The 22,145-nt window shown below is 35.7% G+C and overlaps 1 protein-coding gene across 7 annotated transcripts in view; it reads right to left on the bottom strand.

Annotated features, from left to right (window-relative positions):
• Window positions 1-278: 278 nt before the first annotated feature.
• Window positions 279-22,145, bottom strand: part of IL1RAP (interleukin 1 receptor accessory protein) — a 128,896-nt gene continuing 107,029 nt past the window's right edge. For 3 of the 7 annotated variants that reach the window (XM_077880082.1, XM_077880083.1, XM_077880084.1), the window contains 3 exons: window positions 16,502-16,645; window positions 15,050-15,193; window positions 5,473-6,312 (listed from right to left, as the gene is read on the bottom strand). In XM_077880082.1, coding sequence (XP_077736208.1) covers window positions 5,594-6,312; window positions 15,050-15,193; window positions 16,502-16,645 — 1,007 coding nt within the window. In that variant the 3' untranslated portion in view covers window positions 5,473-5,593. Of the gene's footprint in view, window positions 602-2,888; window positions 2,962-5,365; window positions 5,449-5,472; window positions 6,313-9,270; window positions 12,574-15,049; window positions 15,194-16,501; window positions 16,646-22,145 lie in introns of those variants that run through there. The other 4 variants (XR_013369528.1, XR_013369527.1, XR_013369529.1 and 1 more) reach the window with 4 other exon arrangements.

Genomic DNA, 22,145 nt, shown 5'->3' with positions numbered 1-22,145 from the left:
AGTTGGAATCTTTCTGCTTTCTTTCTATGAGCCCATTTCAAAGAGCCAATTTTTCGTCTCTAAATATTATTAAGTGCTTTGTATTATCCAAGAGAAAAACCTCATAAATTATTCTCTAAAGAATTTTGAGTATGTCAACAATCTCCTCACTATACTAGGCAATCTAACTTTTTCTCTGTTTAGTATCATAACTTGTTAGTATGCATCCAGGCTCCGTAAGCATCAATCTTCACCCACCAAAGAGAGATTTCTTCATGACCAAATGATACTTCACAACATTAGACATGTCATAAAAATTCAAATCTTTAATACAGAGGATCCAAATTGTAGAGACAGAAGAAGCATAGATAGCAACTGATTTCATAATATCCACAACAGCATTTGTCTCTTCCTTCATCTGAGCTCTAGCACGTTCAGTGCGAATTCCTCATTTAGCTCTTCAGATAAATGGATCAAGGGAGGCTTTCTAATGACTGTGTTACATGCTCTGCTGTGTTCTAAATGTCTTCAATCCTTCTGAGGCTCCCTGGATATTCAAAAATGAAATGGCTCATTGACAGATGGTTTGAGCATCACATTTTTAGAGAATTACCTAAAGCCACTGAATGGAAAATAACCAAATACAGAAACTTGTTAATTTTTAAGAATGCTTTTCCTCAACCAGGAGTTGTAATTAATATGCACACCTTCAACAAATTCCCTCTGGGAAAATTAGGGACAAGCCCTATTCAATTCTGTACATTATTTATTCATAACTATCTATTTGACACCTTGGCAGGTGTATTGGCAGGAAGATCCTTCCATTTCTTCTTTATCAAAATATGTAACATACCTCCATTTGTACTTCTCTTGCCTCTTCAAGCAATCTCAATATCACATTATTAGGCAAAGACAATGCTATATGTTCACCAGGTTCCATGTCATTTTTCTCTTCCCAGGAACACAGGAAAGATGCATTTTCCCACCTTCTCTATGACTAGATCAGTACTCACCGCTAATTTTGTCCAATCAATTCTAAGTGAGAGTAATAAGTGCCATATTTAGGCTGAAGTTTAGAAGCCAAACATTTCAGATGGCAAAACTACAACAATGTAAATCCCTATCTGGACACAGAGCATAAACAAAATGTTTTATTATATAAAGCTACTGAAATGTTGGGGTTATTTGTTAGCAGAGCATAGCTTATCTGAATCTGATTAATACATGTGATGACTACAGCAATCCTACCAGATTCCAAATGTCAGTGTCGGATGCTTCATATATTCGTAACACACTGTACCAATAACTCCTCTATATAATTGTCTCCTGTGCCAAGGCAACTCAAGGGGTAAACATGCCCTATATTTTCATCTATTGCCTGCAAACACTTTGTTAAAAGGATGATTTGTTGTTCTCCTTGGCTGGAGAAAATCAGAGCTTACAAGGGTAAAAGAGGCGTTAGAGATAAAAATTAATGGTTCTTAAACTTTTTGTGCATCAGAATTATCTGGAAAGTTTATTCCAAGTGCAAATCTGCTTCACTCGAGGTATCTTCATTTAGTTATTCTTAGATAGGTCAAGAAATATGCATTTAACATGAACCCAAAATGGTTCCAGTATGGATGCATCAAGGAACAAACATTGAGAAGCCCTGGACCACTAATAAAGCTTTTCTCCTCTTATAACCTGAATAATAATATAGAAAATATGGGAAGGGTTTGAAAACATTCTTACAAGTAGTAGTTGACCCATGGAGTACCTTATCTGAAATGTCAAGGGAACAATATCAAAAAGCAGACTCCTAGACAACACCCAGTACCCAGTAAATCAGCTCCTCTGGGGGAGGAACTTCTCCCAGGATCTCTGCTATAAGATGCCCCTTGCAAACAATTTTTAGGCACAAAAAAAGCTGAAACAATTGCTGTAGGGACAGATTGTCCTTCTCTGTTCTTATATCTTTATAAACAGGCCAATTTATTATTGATGGCTTTTTCACACACATTAGTTTTTACCAATCACTTCAACCTTTTAAACTGGAAGTGAATACATTATTATTTGAGCTTTTACTAGTTACAAGAGACAGTAACTAGAACTCACAGTATAAGTCATAACTGCTGAGAGATTAAATTTGCTTTTCAAGGTAAATGGTGGATACATTTTTATTTTCCATTAAGACAAGTACAAATAATTTCTTTTGAGAGAAAAATTATAACCTGATCATGAAGTCTGGAAGACACAAAAAATGGGTCTACTTTTAAAATTCTTAAACACATGTTATAATATTAAAAAATGAAATTATATAAAATCATAATATGACAATGCCAGATGACACATCAGATATTTGATATGACATTTAGTTAGCTGCTTGTGGGTTTACATTAACTGACTTGTTGATTTGAATGTATAAAGGTCCAAATTAAATAGTTACAATTGGAAATACTTCCACATGAATCCTATAGGAATAGTTCCAGAATTGGCACTGGATCAGGTGTTAGAAGCCTAGATTAGAGGCCCAACCATATTGCTAATTGGTTGAGTGTCTTTAAGAAAGTCACTTAACCTGGGTAGTATATTCCTGCTATGTACTGCTTTTGTGAATTTTTTGTGAGAGTTAAAAATAAAGATAAGGAAAGAAGTGCTACATATGAAATCAGTTTGTGACTCATAAATCATTATGCAAATGTAAGTTTATACAACCATGAGCATGATTTCACTATGGGAATAGTATTGGCCAACACTTATCAAGCACTTATAATATGCCAGGCACTGTGCTATGCACTTACATGCATTATATCATTTAATGCCCACAAAACCCAGTGAGGTTAATAATATTATCTCCACTTTAGCTAGTAGGAGATTAAGGCTCAGAGAGCCCACAAACACGTAATTAAGAGAGAAGCAATACTCACATTCATCTCTACTTGATTTAAAACTCCTGCTCCTAAATAGGCAATATTTCTATGTAAATGATATCCATTTAACCTGCAATCATATCATATCAATTATGAATATGCATGACCCATGAGGAAATTTTCTTAACATTTGCCTTACTGAAATATATGACACTGAATATTACACTCAAGCATAGCATTTTGGGTCAGAGACTAATAACATAACTGCCTAGCCTTTCTTCATACAGTAAAAATATGGTGCATTATCTTTCTGACCCCTGTGTAGCTAATGCCAAAATCTATGACTTTATATTGCTTACACTATCCTTATATTGTTATGGAAATTGAAACTGACCAAAACTAACTTAGTTTTTGAGAACACAGTTATCTATAACTACTCATTCATAAGAACTCATGTTTAATTTCCATGCCTTTGCCACTCATGCCATTATTGCCTTTATTTTTTTTTCACACGCAAAAATAATTGATAAATGACAAAAGCAATTTCTCAATTTTTCTAATGGCATTTTATAGTTGGGACACTGAGCTAATAAGGAATAAGACTGATTATGGGTAAACACATTCGCTTTTTAGAATTTGGAACAGCATATATTACTCCCTTTTAATAGGTTGGGAGAGAAACTGCTGTCTGTCTTCCAAATGAAGATTCTTGAACATATGTTAAGGATGGATTAATGTCCTCAAGAAGAAATGCAATATAGAATATGGATTGTGCTCAATTATTTTCTGCTAGATATTCAGGTAGGGTGGCCTGTCATTTCTTAATTACAAGTTCCATGATAAGTCACAGTTACTCTGGGGTGTCCTTATTCCCACCTCTTTTTCTTTCAACAGGAAAAGGATGTAATTGTTTCAACAGAGAAGGGATTTTCTGCTTTTCTCTCCAAGTGGAGTAGTGGAATGAAATGTCTTTCTCTACCCATCCTTCACTATTAGTGACTGAGAAAAGCTGACACTCATTGGGCCATCGCTCACTAACAGTGAGCACTAATGTATTGAAGGTGACTGCTCATGTCTGGTAAGGTCTTCTGCTCTTTTCGTTCTGCTCCTGTTCAGGGGTAGCAGATTGTGCTTCTAATTTTCTTGCAGTAACCTCACCAGACAGGGAGCCTGTACTCTTCCATCAGAGTAGATGGAAGGCACATTATTTTCTAGCTTTTTATCCTCTGATGAAATGGTAGGTCATATCAGCCTTATTTTGAGGATTCAGGTGTTTTTGATGTGGGGAGGGAATAGAAGTCTCCCATTATGTCCTTAGGTCCAGCGCATGTTCTTCTATCTCAGCATTGCCAGGGGCACTTGAATCCCCACTCAGGTATATATTCTTTTGGTGAATACTTTAGTTCTGAAATTACAAACTAGTGGCCCTCCGGGTTACTACATGTTCATGTGTTTTGGTTGGTTCTTCTTTCTTTCTTTTATTTTAACTCTAAGACAATCCATAATTGAACGACTACATACAAATATTAATTTTTAGATTATTTTGAAAAGCTGGACAATCCACCAACATTGGGCCTGAGTGACAACTATCATGATGGAGCTGAGAAGAAGTTGCTACCTTTTTAAGAAATATTCAATTACCCACAGGCCCAATCATGTCTAGTATTTCCCTCACTGGAAGATCAAATGCCATGTGCCTTTATGATTGTGTTAAAAGATTTCAAGTAAAGAAATATGTATCTATACCTATGTCCTTATACACATCGGTCTTAGATGGACAGCATGTGTATTATCCTTATATCTAGCCTCTTTCTCCCTCTCTCTTTTTTTTTTTCCACTTTCTTATTCTTGTAGTCACTTGGACTGATTGTCCCTTCTCAGAATCTTGAATGAGATGAAGAAATACATACACCAAATGCTACACTGAATCCTTAACAATATGAGATTTTTGAGTAAACTTCCATTCTATTGGAAACATTTTTCTCACTCTATTTCTATCCTTTCCCAGATCTCCCCTCCATACACATTAGAAAGAAACTAAAGATACACTTCAAACTTTCCTAGTACCAAAACTAAGTCTTGATTTCCTGAAATGGAATATTCTTCTGATGTGAATTCAAAAGCCATAAAAAGAAGAGGGAAGAGAGACAGGTAAAAATTTGTTAGTACAAGTGAAATCACATAAAAATATAACTTTATTGATGCTAACAACTTTAGGCAGTTTATAGAACACTAGTTTACAGTGAGACGGAACACCATGTATCCTTGTTAGTGTGTTTGGTCCTTCCCGGGAAAATGTGCTGTAGGCTTTTAGTAGAGATTAGTCCCACAGCTTTCACCAGAATCAACTCATTTCCACAATGCTCTCTTGGAATACACATACCCTATAAGTATCATAGCCCAAGTACATCTGACTGACTTCTAGTGTGAGGTTGATCAACAAATTCAAAAGAAACACACTTAAATTCTTTGCTCAGTTTGAAACCATTGGGCAAGATAGAGGATCAAACTTTAGGCAACTTTCACATACTGACCTTCTAGGGCTCAAGAAGAGTGTGCTCTTCTGAGGCCGTTAGAGGCAATAATTCTGGATTCAGGTCCTCAGGTCTTTTGTCTCCTAGAAATAAATAGTTTTTAAAAATCAATAAAGGGGACACAGTCTGGTAGTCCATTAGATGATAAAAATGTCAATTACTCCCATAGGTTCATGACACAAAGAAGGCTGGTATACATACATAGCAGCCACCACCCACCACATGGTATTATAGGATATAGAAGTCATTGTTATTGGATAAATCCGTGAAATGGTGAAGAGCAAGGGCTGAGATCTGGGAGGCAGGGGGTTCCAATCTGGTGCCATTTTGAATCCATTGAGTTTCTGATTCTTGGGGAACGGGCTTACAGAGGTGTGTTTCCCACTGGGGCTGGGTATGTATCTCTGCCCGACTCTTGCTCCTAAGGTGACTCTCTCCTTCACAGTAGGTAACACAGCAGCGACAGGCTGCAGAGGGCTTCCCTCTGTGCTTGGACATTGTATCTGGAGCTGCAGAGGTGCCTGCAACTCTCTCTGTGCCCTGGAGTTCTGGGGGCTCTTTCAAACGACTTCTCCTCCTTTGAACATGGTCCAGACTGATGTCAGACTGGGAAGAACAGCTTTCATTCCAGCCAGAGCTGGCACTCAGACTTCTCAGGGGAAGAGCCAACCTCAAGGCCTTCCAGAATTTAGAGCCAGAATGTTTGGACTTTTCTCCTTTCCAGCTCACAAAAGACACAGATTCCTTCAGCTGTAGAATGCTTGGGTGTGGATGCTCAAGGGGGCGGTACTCAACCACAATGAGCTTGGTGGAAATGGAGTTCTGGCACATGATGCCCAGTTTAAACTCCAGCATGCTGATGCTTTTTTCTGTCACATAGTCTGGGCTCAGGACAACAATCATCCTTCGGCTTCTCTGAATGAAGTCAAAAACTGCTTCCACTGTATCTACAGGAAAATGGAAAGATAGGACAATGCCTAGTGAAAACTTACATGTACTGTAGTTCATCATTGTCCATGCTACAAAGGAGAGGCAATAAATAAACACTTAAGAATAAAGTACCTCAGTGTCAAATAATCTACCCAGTTAATGAATCTCATTTATGCCACTCCTATCAATGATTGCTAAACCTCTGCTACCTTCAAGGATGAGGAATTCACCACCTCTAAAAGCAGCTAATTTCAGCTGTTTGTAAATTTTTTTTTTTTGTAAATTTTTTTTTTGAAATATTCTTCCCTGCCACTTTTATCTGGTGGTCTTAGATCTGATATCTTCAAATATTTAAAATATTTCACAACTATTTTAACCTCACTGTATTTTCTTCTCATCTTTAGACTTAGACCAACTTCAGAATTTTTATCTTTTTCCTCAAAAGACATGGTATCAAGTCTCTTCTCCCACTTTTATCATTTTCCCCTATCATGTACCTCCTAAGAGTAGAATTTTGAACAGGACTGAACGCGACGCTCCAGACATAGTCTGATCAGCAAAGAGCAATAGGGAATTACCAGCTCCTAAGAACCACACAGATTTATCTCTTGATTCTTAGAATTTTGAACACAACATCAGATAATTCATAGTATTGATCCTGTTATCAACTAAAATCTTCTTCCTTTTTTCATGTATATGTATGAAGAATTAGACTAAAAATCAATTAAAGGGGTAACAACATAGACAATGGTCAGGAATTCATTAGCTAAAGACTTCTGACAAAGCATTAACTTTCTATAGTAACTGATGTGGATTTGGACAGAGATTCCACTGGAAGGTCTCTGGGATAAATACAGTGCTTAGCTCATCGTGAGATTTAAGGGCTTAAACAATGTGATTTTTCTGAAGGAAAGGATTTCCAAATGTGTAAAACACAGCCATTGACAATTCTGAAAACAGGTGCTGCAGACAGGCCATGAGGTTGAGTATCTACTCTTTTGGGGCCAGGGATGAAACAGTGATGGAGAGACTTTATAGCCTGTGAAGACAAGCTGAAAGTTTGCAATGAATTTGATCATTATGAATTTGACAAAGAATAAAGGAGCTGTGCTCCTTACTAGATTAGTTCTTTCCAATTAGTAAATTTAACATGAATTTGAAGAGTAATTGGAAGAGACATATGCTCAATTTTTAAGACCTTTTAACTAGTTTTGTCAAGAGTGTAAAGTAACTTTAGAGAGTTTTCATTTTGATCTTAGAGGTTAAATCTAAACTTTTATTTATCTTCGAAGCCTCTGTGTGTGTGTGTGTGTGTGTGTGTGTGTTGGAAACTGCTTTGTCCCCGTTCTTCTGAGAATTTGTGTAGCTGCCTTTCACAAACCTGAGAATGTAAAAGTAAAAAATCTACTGCTTCTCCCGTCTCATGAGAAATACAATATAATCTTAAGGCAACATTGATAGATTTCAGCAAAAAGAACTTTGTGTGCTCAAATTCTGTGTGCATGCATGTGTGTGTGTTGTGTGTTTTACTTCAAAATAATCACATTAGGAAAATGTACACTCTCTCCAATGGGGATATCACTGTTGAAAATAAAATGCTGTCCTAGGTCCTCTAAAGAAAGACTCAATGGCTTTTTTTTTTTTTTAATTTTGGTACCCCATCCTGAAAATGCAAAATTTGCATTTGAAATAGGACAAAGCTAAAGAAACAGATATGAATGGTAGAATTCAATGATATTGAGGAATGGCTGGAGAAGATGCTTATCAGATGGGAGATGGTCTATACCTGAGGGTCTTCACACAGTACTTTGAAGGAAGCTGCCTTCTTTATGGCATATTTTAATATTTTTCATATTGTAAAAACTGCAGTTGAAGATGTGAATTGGTATTTTTTAATGCTGAATATTATTCAGAGAGGGAGTCATAAATTAGATTATTATTCTGTTGGGGTCAAAAAAGTAAGGTATGGCTATAGACTGATGAGACCAAATTTTTTTGTGTGGTACTAAGTTATTTTTGAAGTCATGTTTTCTGATCTAGATTTCATCAATACTCTAGAATACTCCTACCTTTAGAAGTCATAATCTCCCTGGAATTCACCTAGAAGAAAACTAGGACTATAATTTTGTTCTATAGCTAGGTTATTGGTGTATGCAACAGCAGCAAACCTCTCTCAATCTCTCTTTTTCTTAAACATGAAGTGTAGTAAAAAGGGGGGGGGCAGAGAGGAGGCACCAAATTTGAAGGATGAATCTGAATTCAATATTAGTGTATCCACTTATCTATATTTTTATCTTAATATCTTTAAATCTGAGTTCATCCATCTATAAAGTACACATAATAAGAGCAAACTTAGAGTATGGTTAAAAATTTAAAATACCTCTATGTAAATGTCTATACACAGTAGACATTTGAATTAATGACTCTGGTTAAATTATTACTATTCAATGTCTAGTGAACATAATATTAAACTAATGTAGGGCTAATGGTAATTGAATTTGAATCAATTCTTCATGGTAACCTTAGAGAATCACCTTAAAATGTGGATTTATAAGTGAATAATACTTTTTAAAAATTCTGTTTCTTTACTTTAGAATAGGTGTGAATAAAAAAAATACTACTGCAACATTTAATCTCCTCACCCATTGTTCTCTCACTCCTGCTCTGTTATTCTTTCTCTGTCTCTACACACACACACACACACACACACACACACGCACACATATGAACTCACACACACACACAACCATGCATGGTATACTAGAACAATTCATTTTATTTAAATAACTCTTTTATTCACATGTAAAGAAAATGTTCTTGATATAAAGTTCTCATTTCTCTCAGATTTCTCTCAGAAAGAGAAATTTAACTAATATAACTTCTAACATTTTTATGTGTATCATTAATACTTCTTACTCTCATTTCTTATGCCCAAACATGAAAATAAAGACATAAAACACATGCACAAAATAAAATTCAAATCTGAAAATAAATGGTTTATTTTTAAAATAAACAAATTTACAAATCAAATGGAAAATGAAATACAAAACTTTATGAATAAAATAAAAAATAATAAGATAATCTTAAAATATTAAAACCTATGGGAAAAAAATGGATAATTAGCAAGTGGAGTGATGTTTTTGCTTCCCAACACAGTGGAGTACTTGTTTATTAGAATCCTAGGGAATCACCTAAGTTACAATACAGAAGATAATTAAATAAATTTTATATGATTATGTAATTAGACACTTTATATGTCATGGTTCTTTGTTAACTTGGGTGCAGAAGATCTTTATATCATATATCTAAAACCATTAAGATTGTTTTTAATTTAGAGACATAGTTTTTTAGCATTATAGAGCAATTTCTCCTTGCTCTCAAAATTTTATTTACCCATCTCCCTCAAAAATTTTGTATCAGGCATCCTTTGAGATATAAAACAAACAAAAAACCTTGAAACAAAATTATCTGAGAATGAGACATATTTGGATATGAGATGTTTTAGATTTTAGCATTTGGAAAAGTTCAATATCAAATACTAGTATATAAATAGGAAAAGGAATATCAAGAAATTTCTAGGGGTACCCAAAGCGTTTAGGACAAATATCGAATCCAAAAGTGCAAAAAGAATGCCACATTGGCAAACGAATGGACCCTTGTGGGGGAGACTGTCCCCCATTACCTAACATTCATGCAATTGATATTCCAAGCTTATCTGGAGTCAGCTCTCCTCTGGTCTTGAGGATGAAGAGCTAACAGGAGGAGTAATTGTGGTTTGTAATAAAGAAAAGCATTAGTGAGAAAAAAATAGATCGAAGAATGACTCCATATCATAGCTTTATAGTAAAGAATTCATGAAGCTTTTTTTCTTCAATTTAAAATATAACTTCAGTATACAGAAATGATTTATTATGGACTTTAACACTGCTGAAGGACACTTAAATGCAGAAGATACTTTTAGAATTACTTATTAACATTCATAATGCTGTGATAAGGGTTCTCTTAAATTATGAATTACGGTGTTTCGTAGGATACTCAGGTTTATTTATAAGTATTTTATTTTCCTTTTTCTCTTACTCAACAGTCCAAATAGAGATTTATCTCCCTGGTAGTTGAACACTGAGATTATCATAGTTTAGTTTCTATGAGTGTGTGCTTGTGACATAATAGATGATCAATTAATGCCAGAGGACTGGTACTGCTCAGCAGTGACCATAGGAGCTCTGTGTCCAACAGAATCCACTGCACCCAGATCAAATGCAGCAGCAATAAGTTATTTATATTAATTTAGGGAAGGCGAGAACCAGCAACTACTACTCTGTGAGCTGTGAATTTACAAATAATGTACAGAAAACATTGACACAAAAGAATCACAGTAAAAACATAACTTAAAAGCTGGATAAGAGTTCCAGTGGTTTGTAATATTTTGTGTCAATAGCTATTTAAAGTCACATGCATGTGTACATAAATGTGTGTGCATATATACATATATACATACATACATATATACACATACACATATCCAATTCATGTGTATATATATACAATGTAGATATATATACATATTTAATCCATGTGTACATATATGTATATATGTTATGTGTGCATATATGTATCTATGTGTGTGTATATATGTATGTATACACGTACTATAGATATTCAATACTTTGTAAACTCTGGACTTAGTTTTCACTTTTCCAAGTCTTAAGAACAGTACAATTTTATTTAAAACAAAGTGAAACAAGTTTCATGGAAGAGACTTTTCAGACTGACTTGTTTGGAGTGAGTGTATTAACTGTACCCACGAATAAAATATTGGAAATACTGGGTGGTCCAGTTAATTCTCTTAGAATATTAATGCTAAAAGCAACTCACAAGGTCACTGAGTCTAACTTCCACACTTTACAATGGAGAGATAGAAGCAAGTGAGGAGAAATCACTTTCCTAATATTCACATTAGCAAGGCTGAGACAAATAGTTGAACACCCTGTTCTGTGCTTTTTCTCACAAGCCAGAAAATGCCTTAAAAGCATTTTGCTGTTATTTTACTCTCTCTTAGCACCATTAGAAGCTTCCTGTCAGACCAAACCAAGTGTGGAACCATCTGCAAACTCTAAATGGTTGATACAGGGTACAGGAGATAGGGAAGATGAAGTGACAAATATGGGTCGACCTGCAGATATCCAGTTTACTGAAATAAAAAAAAAATATGGTAGGTTTTTCAAATTGAGAAATATGACATTAATGACCAAGATGGAGGGCACGAGGGATTTAGCAGGAAAAAATGCATGTAAGCCCTTTAAAACCATCATAAGGAACACTTTCCAGTTATACTGCTTCGTGGTGTCCTATGTGGGTGCCAACCTGGCTGTGAATGCACACTGCACAGCAGAATGAGCAAAAGAGCCTGTTATCATCAGCTCAAATACATTTGGGCACTGATTACCTTTTTAACTTTTGAGTGAAAATACAAAGAAAATGACTTGGAGACTCATAATGACCTTGCTAACAGATAAGTTATCTTTAGGGGTCTTGAAATTCACAGCAAAAGTCTGCCAAACAGTGTTAAGATCAAAAAAAAAAAAAAAAAAGAGAGAGGAAGCGGGATTAGAGATGTGGGAGCAGGGACAGAGGATGCAGAAAGGGGAAATTTGCATCAACCGAGTCTTTGCCTGTGAAGAACATAGTGATGTCAGATGGTCTGATGGTGACAGACTGATGGCACCACCATTCTAAACCTTAGTATTGCCTGAGGAAGCAGAACAACCAGTTATACAGTCATTCTGGATTTATCCCTATGGGGAGGCTTCAACAGCATTCTTTTCTGTCTGTGAACCAATAAATTGGGAATCAAGAAAAGGAATTCCTTTCTGGAGTGCCCTTGGTTCCTTTGACCCCTTTCGTTGTCCCTCATACATTTTTCAAGGATGAATAGGAGAGACCCTGCTCGCCACTTCTAGACCACCTGGAACTTTTCTTCACTGGCATGGCCACCTGCAGCTGCTTCCAGAACCTGCCCTGTGGATACTTGGATTTCTCCCCTTTCCATTTAATGACCGTGAGCACCGTCTTAGCCCTCTTCAGCTCTTTCACCTTCGTCTCCTTCACCGCTTTGTACTGTACTAAAATGACGTTGATGCTGCCCCGAGAGGCCATGTTTTCTAGGCCAGCCTTGAGCTCCAGGAGGGCTTGGGTTCCCTGGAGCACGTAGTTGGGGCTTAGGACAACCAGGAGGCGTCTGCTTTTCTGAATGAAGCTCAAGGTCTCATCTGTGACAACTGAGAAAGAAAACACCATGGGGATTAGTGTTGGCCAAGAACTCCCCAAAAGCCTGGGGCTTGAGGAGCAAGTGTAGGGAACTTAGGGTAACAGCTTACAAATTGAGTTGAAACTGTTATCAAGAACATTTGCAACATCTTAATCCTTAGACCCACTCATTCTGTCCAATAAACGCCATGTTCCTTCAAGATACTGAAAACTATATACACATTTCCACCCCCAAAAAATTCCAAACAGGCCCAAAGCCGAGTATAATGAGAAATAGATGGGTTGTACAGATATCAATTTCTTCAAAATGCATGGCACACTGCAGTTCAGCCAAATAAGCTCCTGAGACATTTGTCCCCAACAGTACCCATGTATTCACTCTCTAAAGCCAGTGGCTATTCAAAAAGATAATCACTATAGAGTCAAAACCATGGAAATTCATTTCTCGCTAACATAGGAAAGCAAGAGTAGGAACATTCATTTTTCTGAAAGTTCCTCTCCATTGCCAGACTCCTACCCAACTCAGACTGGTATCACTGTGTCCTTAGAATAGGAATTTTAAAAAGTCTAGACAACTGAATGGCATTTTGGCTGGTATCAGATTCTCAGCTCAACTTCCTATTCTGCTCTCTGCTCTAGAGCCTAAATTAGTCCCTAGATCTTTCTCCTTAGACTCCTATCATTACTATGAAGACATGTGTTTCAGTAGCTGGTAGCTGATGTGTCTGCCTTCACTAATAGGCAAATGCTTTCTTCAGGTCCGTCCGAAAAGAAGAAGAAGAAATGGGGAAAATGGAAATTCAGTGAAATTTAATTCTCTTGTCAAGGGCTCTGATTAGTTCCTGTCACCAAACTCTTGGGAATAATCCATCTCCTCAAGGTTACTTATCTAGGACTGTATAATCCTTTAACTGGAGTTCAAAGAGAAGCCAACTCCAGGGAATGCAAAGCTATTTCATGGCTTCTGACACGCCCCTAAGCAGCCATTTTGCCCCTTCATCTTCACAGGTACAGAGGCAAATTAAAATTCCATGTGCAGCCTGGAGGAGAATCCAGGAATAAGTAATTATCTACTGCATGCAGCGTTGCTGGAGGCAGATGATGTGTAAGCATGGAAAGAGACCCACAGGCACAGAGGATGAAGAGCAACAGGGAGAATGCAGATAGCAAGGATCGACCATCAGAAGCAAGATGCAAGAGTAATTACGGAGAACTTGTTCAGAGAATTACAAACCCCTATTGAAGGGTCATTGTTGTTATGCTATATGTCTTTCTATAACTTTTTACACCATAATAAATATTTGTTGAATGGAGGAATGAACGGATAAATGGATGAGTAAGTGACTTAGGTTTTAAGCATTAAAATAAGTGGAATGTGTCCCTTCGTTGTATAATCAATTTCCTGGCAAAATGATACTGAAAGAGATATCCACTGTAGATCACTGGCATGATGGGACTCTAGGTAATGACTAAGGAGATAAAATAAGTGGTCCAGCTAATTTGAAATGAGGATAAACATTTAAGTATATTTTGTATCTCCATTATCCATATAATATTGTTTAAACACCTGAAATGATTCACATAAACAGGATTGGAGGTGAGGAAAATTAGTTTGTTGTGGTGAGGATTAAATACATTACATGCATTTCAACAGTAAGAAGTTTGGCAGGGGGTTTAGGAGTGCTTCTATGTATTTATTAAAACAGACTCAGTTGGATCATCACTTTGTATGTTACTGGGTGGATCTGAGAATTTGAGATGTACTTTTATTTGAAATCCATTCAGCAATTCAAGTTTCTTTCTTTTTTTTTTTTTTAACCTACTAGAATATAGTGGCCTTTAAAAAAATTTTTTAAGCTACATCTCAAATGTACAAGCTGGAAAGGAAGAAACAGACCCAAGAAAAAGGAGTGATTTAAATAGCGTTGGCTTGCCAGAAAACAAATGTGTGGAAAGGAAAATTAGCAAATGCCACAGGGAAATTTTCTAATTATTATCAATGAATACGATAAAGAAAGATTCCATGCACTCACTTCACAAACTCATTCTTAGTAAAATCAAGTAAGCTTCAGTCTTTGTAAAAGTGTTGTTTAAACTCAAAGTTTGTAAAAAAAAAAAAAAAATTCTAGGGAAATTAATGCAGATTAGCTTAAACCTTCTAAAAATCTAAATGTATGTAAAGGAGAACATTTAAAAATGAGGCATTTAATAGAATTATAATCCACTCTGCATCCACACTTTTCTGATGTTGAGTTCTTAAAGCTTACAAAGGGGAACACTTTTAATGCCATAAACGGCACCTCAATAACCTACAACTCACCATGTAATTTTATTCCTAAATAAGCCTCTATTACATCAAACAACTGGACGTTAAATATCCAAAGATGCCAGCACAGAACTCTGTCATGACTCTATTACATGACCCCAAACTAAGGATTCCTTTTGCCACTCAGGGTGGCATCATTTGTACTCATGTGAAATACCTACTTCCCCCAGGTAGACTGTCACGGTCAAAGATGCACAGCTTGTATCCAAATTCATTCTCCAAAACTCCACGGAGGGTCAGTAACACAAACTCTTCTTCCTCAGCGTTCCTTGCGTAAGATACATAAATATCATATTCCTTCCCATCTAGCAAAAGGAAGAGAGATCCAATGTAAATTGGAAAAGTTTCACAATAGTATTGCATTTTTTTCTTAAATCAAACTTTTGCATACTAGACATTTTCACTTTTTTACATGTATGAATTATCTGACAGATTTCAGGGTGGTTTCCCACTTGTGACAGGGCTCCAGGCAAAATGACTATTTTAAGGTGTAATTGTAAATTTTATCTGATGTGTCTTCTACTCTCACATCACTAAGTATAGTTTTTACAGCTAAGAATAAATGAGGTTTGGCTCATTCAACTATGAATTAACCCAATCAGGGCTCAAATAGTCGATCGTAGGTGCTAGCAATTAATACCATACAGAGAATTTCTAGTTTCTGTCCTACTTTGTCACTACTAATATATTAGAATTATAAACTGAGCAAAATTTTAGAAAGTGTCTAAATTATTTGTACCTGAAAATAACTCCAATTAAAAATATACTTAAATTCAATAAACTCACCTTTCCCAAAGTTGCCTAATTATAAACAGCACCTCTCAGTAAAAATATAGGTTATTTGTCTTTTCCACAAAACTACTGAATGAAAATCTTTTCAGGATTAGTCTAAAAATCAGTACGTTTCATTGTTCCTTTCTTGTCACCATGCAATTTTGCACTAGTATGGTGCTTCTAAAACTTTAATGTGTACTTGAATCATTCGGGAATATTATTTAAATGTAGATCCTGCTCGGAGTACGGGTTAAGCTTAAGATTTTCCTCTGAAAAAGCTCCCATGTGAGGCTGATGTGGCTGGTGCATGGACCACCCTTAAGTACAAAGACTGTGGGCATGTGCTGTCCAGTCACAGTTTATATATAGCTATCAAACACTTGAAATGCAGCTGGTCTGAATGGAGAAGTGCTGTAAATTTAAAATATAACACATGCTAAATTATGAGATTTTGATTACCAAGATATAAGACCAAAACATCACCATTAGCTTTTAAATATTTGTTGTATGCTAAAATAATAATATTTTGAATACATTGGGTTCAATAATATATTTAACATTAATTTTCACTTTCTCTTTACTTTTCCTACTGTGACCACTAGAAGATTTTAAATTATGTATGTGGCTTGCATTATACATCTATTTGGATGGGCTAATCTAGACCAAACACATATTGGGCCAAGAAAGCAAAATAATATACATTAAAAGGATTTGGAATAGTAAGGGCTGAATCAAAAAATAGTTTGATTAGATCTTTCAGTTATTCTCGCTTTTATCAAGCTAACGTGTTTTCTGAAAATGACAGTAGAAAGTACTTACATCAAACTTTCATTACTCACCTAAAATGGTTTCATCTGTTCCAAAATGAGCCCGGTAAAATAAGACCATCTCCAGCCAGTAAACGTGGTAAACAACAATGAGAATCACTACCAGCAGGACTGTAGCTCCAAAACCACATGCTAATTCCACTGTGTATCTTGGAGCTATCAATGGAGTGAACAACAGAGAAACAATTGATTTCTACGTGGTGATCACAGTGATCCATCATCCCGCAAATAGCTGATAAGCCAAGCAGCTGAGCCATGCACCTGACTTCTATGTGTGAACAAGCAGAGAGATAACATGATAGGGCTTAAGCACTGTGTTTTAATACCTGTGTCATATTTTATCTTCTTGTTGCCAGCACCTGATGTGGGTATTTTTAACTATCAGATGACTTGAATAGAGTTTGGTGTTATATAAATTAATACATATTAATTTAATTTAATTTAATTTATTTTTTTAATTAAAAAAAATAAAAATAAAAAAATAAAAAGAAAAAAAAAGGATAATAGAAAAAATAAATAAATAAATAAATACATATTAATGGTATATAAATCATATATTAGTTGTATACACATTTTTGCACCAGAAAGGATTTAGAAGGTCATCTCATTCAACTCATGATCTGATATGTGAATCTCCTCAAAAATATTTTTGAAAACTGTAATTCCATCTTCTGTTTACCTATCTCTTGGGATGGAATCCTTACTACCACCTAGACCAGACCATGATACTGATAGAATTTTAATTGTTGGAGCATTTGGATTGAGTGAAAATCTCAATGTGTTTCCATTAGTTTTAATTCCATCCTCTTATCAGTGCCATGTGGAAAAATTTAATCACCTTTCCTATAAATTTAGGGAAAAGCCTCAAAAATCTTATTTTCTTTGGGCAGAGAGAGAGGGTTTCCACCAAATGCTGAGTATGCTTGGCTTTGAAAGTATCTCTCGGTTTATAGTTCTAGTATACACATTCTGAAATGTAATATCCAGGTATGGACAGATTTCCATATTATCTGCTTACTTTTATATTAAAGGCATTTTATCAGTTTCTTTGGAACTATGAGAAATAGGAAGAGGCAATTTCTGACTTCCTAAAAACTAGATAGGTATTAACTCAGACCTGTAAACAAGGTCTGTCATGACCAAACCACTAACCACTGTACTGTCTCATTTACCACTACCTTTCCCACAAAAAACATCAGGAAGGTTTCACTTCATATCTTTGTTTGTACTTGACTTCTGGCAAGAATAGTTTTTTCTCTTTCTTTAGTGTTCAAGTCCATGCTCAAGTGTCATTATTTTGTATAAGCTTTTCTAGAATGAAACTCCTCTTGCAATCTGGCATCTGCCTGGCAGAAATTCCTCCTCTTCTCATTGTTTATAATTCTATTACAGCATTTATATTATACTGTAATTTGTCTAGAAGCCTGCTTCTCCATTCTCTCTTCCTCCCCCCCTAAACTATACATCTATAGTCTTCATTTGTGTCTTCTTCATCCATCCTACCCCTAGGATACGTAGTATCTCAATGAACATTTCCAGATATAACACCATCTACTCCTGGAATATTTAAAAGAAATCTAGTACTCTACTATGTATCAACAATTTCATTTGTTTGCACTATTAGCTTGTGATAATGAAGCATAAGTGTTTGAAGAAGGAATAGAATATTTGGATCTGAAGCAAAAGTGGCTTAAATTATGTATTAGTTGATCTGGCAATTACTTATCAACATTTTTATTTGCCAGAAGCTGTTGGGGATACAATAGTAGATAAGATCAAGAGGGTTTCTGCCCTCTTAGGGTTAGTATTCTAATGCAAGGAAATAAATAATAAGACAACTAATGTTAGGTAGCGATCAGTGCTATAAAGGAAATAGGGCAGGGTGATATGATGGGGTACTGAGAGGCTGGGCTGGGGCACAAGAGGTATATCAGGTCAGGTAGTGAGAAAAGGCTTTTTGATCACTTGAACATTATGTTAAGTGCTTGCCAAGGTGAGGCACAGAGGAATTTTGTTCAAAGTTGGGTTTGTTATCCAGGGTCTCACTCCAAAGTCCAGAGATCTTTGCAGAGCTCTGCCGTGAAGTTTAATTATTGATCATACGCTAGTAGAAAAATCCCTTTTAAAGCAAGTATCTTTCCTAAGGGAAAAATGGTAAACAGCCTGGAGCTGAGCCTAAAGTTCTCTAATTAAAGGGCAGATCTTTGAGTTTCAAGTTCATTACCCTAAACTCGGGATGCTAATGCTATCTCAGAGATAGCCTGGAACTCCTCAATGTAGAATTATTACCAGGTATTCTCATGCTTGTTCCATGAATAGTGGTGTTTAAAACAAGAAAACTTCATCATCAAATGTCAAAAGCTATGTCAGTGCAATTGTTAAGAATTTACTAAGATCAATTTAGGTAGCTGGCATGAAAATTGCTGTGTCCTCGGTATTTCTGAGCACATGTTATGTTAACAGGACACTGGGGTAATTCCCACTGCCATCTTCATTATTTGCTCAGTTATTTTGGCTCCTTCTGGCTGGACATTTTGTAATAGGGAGGGGAAAAAAGGGGTCAGTGGATGCACTTACCTGAAATGGGTTTTAAAAAAATACCAATAGATATCTTGCCTAATGATCAAAAGATCAATTACTCTCATAAATTTCCCTCTGCCACATTCATTTTACTACTGCCTATTTTTATTTTTAGTGTGAATTTTTACTTTGGTTTTGGGTCATTTAATTGCATACGTCATATTTATAGATTGTATTTTGTGGGGCCATCTTGATGATATCAAGTAGTTCCTGATACTATTTAACTAATTGAACTCTTAAGATAAATAATCCACAAGCCTGAATTTTTAAATGGCTTGAACCACATGCAGGAAATGTTCTAAAAAGCTTTCATATAAAGCTTTGCTGGCTTACAGGGAAAGGATGACCCTCGGCTCACATTTTCTGTCTGCCCCAGCTGGAACCTCTGATGTTTTGGCATAAAGATTTTAATCTGATGCAATCCCAGACCAAAGGGTTTCCAATCAGGAAGGGGTGATGCAATTTGACCAAATTGCATTCCTAAACTGCTTCTCTCTTTGATCTCACTTATAATTGATTTAGGATATAGCCAATTTTAGTCACTTGCTCTGCTGTTATTCCCTGAATCAGAATTTCCTCTTCTTTTGCAGTTTGACAGTAATAACGGGCTCCAAGGTCCAGGTTTCCACCCTGAGTTAAACCAGTCCAGTACTTTAGCCCCAGTCTGTTTCCTGATTTCAAGTTGTTGATCTATAATCTTGTTAAGTTCTTGGGAACTTAACTTATTCTCTTTCTCTTCATTAGTTGGAGCCTTGCTATCCACTAGGTCTCTGAGCCCAACACCAGCTGCTTGGACTTGCAAATACTGCCTGCCACAGACCCTGTGTCTATTCTTCACTAAATTGCTGAGACTTCTTGATAATTTTCACATGAACCATGTGATGACCATTTCTCTGTATTACACACCATTAGAATGTTTTATTTAGGTGATAGTAAACCAGAGACCTATAACTGAATTAACCTGCAGACCTGCTTTGTATGACTATCATAGTGCTAAGATCTGTGCATTTTGCCCTTCAGCTTTTGGCCTTAGAGAAGTAATTGATGTTGAAGTGGCTTTCTTTCCAGAATATGTAAAATGACAGTTTTTCTAAGATGGACAACTGGCAGTTGATCTATGTGTGATCTGTGTGAGAAAGGACACAGAAAGTTGAGCCCTGTCATTACCCTGTTTTTTTTTTTTTTTTTTTTTTGCCTGAAGGCACTTTCAGACTGTGGCATAGAATAGGAAAGACCAAAAATACAGCCATCACAGTCAGCTAAGGACACAGAAATCACAGTTCAGAACTATTGAATTGGGGTGAATTTACAGGCCTGGGTAAATAAGAAAGAAAACTGTGTGGAAAAAGAGCTCTATAAATCTCCAAGGGGTGACCTTGAGTCTTTGGAAAAATATAAAGCTTTGCATAGGTCGGATGAGACTTGACAAGATCAGAAATCAAAGGCATAATGCTTGGAAAGGAAGGTGGAAAAATATATTTATATATGGGTGACACAATCGAATGTCTAGAAAATCCTAAGGAACCTAACAAACAAAACAAGCAAAAACTTTATTTAAGCAGTGAATTGGGAAGAGTCAAAGACCAATATCAAATACAAAAATTAACTAATTCATTTCTATTTTCTATCAATGAGCAATTGAAAGTGAAAATTTAAAAATACCATTATAATAGCAACAAAAACAAATCTCTAGGGATATATTTAATGTGTACAAGACCTGTATACATAAAACAACAAACAAAAAAGCTGAGAAAAATCAATGAGAACTAAATGAATTCAGAGATATATCATGTTCATGGATTGGAAAATTCAATATCGTTAAGATTTCAATTCTTCCCAAATAGGTTTATAAATTTAACATGATACCAATCTAATCCTAGCAGATTCTTATTGAGAAATTAACAAGCCAATACTAAAATCTGTATGAAAGAATAATGTGATCCTCAGAATAGTCAGATTAACCTTTGAAGAGAAAAAAACAAAAAAAAAGGAGGAAGACAATAGTTTCTGACTTCCTGACTTATTTTAAAGCTGTCCGTCAAGACAAAGTAGTATGTATTGGACTACAAACAGATGAACAGATTGACAGAACAGGGAATAGGGAATGGAGAATAGACTCATGCTCATAGAGTTAATTTTTTTTGGCTAAGTTGTCAAAAAGAAATCAATAAAAAGGGAGAGATTTTTCAGTATGAGACTAGAACAACTGATTTCTATATGGAAAACAAAACAAAACACCAAGCCATACCTCACAGTATAAAAATATTTAAAATTAATCACAGGCCTAAATATAAAAGAAAAAGCTAAGATTTTTAACAATCAAAGATTGCTAATACAGGATTTAGAAATATAGAAGAAATTGATAAAATGGATTTCATCAAATATTTTAAAATTCTGCTCATCAAAAATAATGCATAGTGATTAAAACATTCACAAAGTTATATCACACACACACACACACACACACACCCATTAACAAACAACCCAACAACAAAATGGGCTGAAGATTTTAATGGATACTTCACAAAAGGAAAAACTATTAATTAGTGGTCGGTCAGTAAGTCTGTAAAAAAGTACTCAACATCATTAGTTTTTGAAAATGCAAATTTAAAAAATATAGTGTGATACTACTACCTACTTACTAGAATGGCTAAAATTGAAAAGTCTGACAACCCCAAAAGTTGGTAAGGATGTAGAGCACCTGGGATTTATATGCGTTGCTAGTGGAAGTACAAAATGGTGCAGCCTCTTTGGAGATAAGTTTGGCAGTTTCTCATAAAGTTCACCACACAACTTGCCTTAGTCCCTATATCCTTCCTATTATAGAACAACTGCATGTTTATCACATTTACATTAGCTGCCTATCCTTTAATACTCTGCTTTAACTGACTAAACAAAATTGTGTTGTCCGAAGACCTATCCCAATGTCCAAAGACCTATCCCAGTGAATTTTTCTTATTTTGAGTACTTCCTGTCTTCTTTTTGATGAAAGACATAGCATGCTTTGTCAATGAATCCAGAAAAGGACACATACATATAATGTATGAATGTGAACACAAATATTACCTCTGGATTT

The sequence above is a fragment of the Canis aureus genome, chromosome 31 (assembly GCF_053574225.1).
Source record: "Canis aureus isolate CA01 chromosome 31, VMU_Caureus_v.1.0, whole genome shotgun sequence".
Classification (NCBI taxonomy): domain Eukaryota; kingdom Metazoa; phylum Chordata; class Mammalia; order Carnivora; family Canidae; genus Canis; species Canis aureus.
The sequence above is the reverse complement of the archived record's forward strand: the minus strand, read 5'-3'. Positions and strand labels throughout refer to the sequence as shown.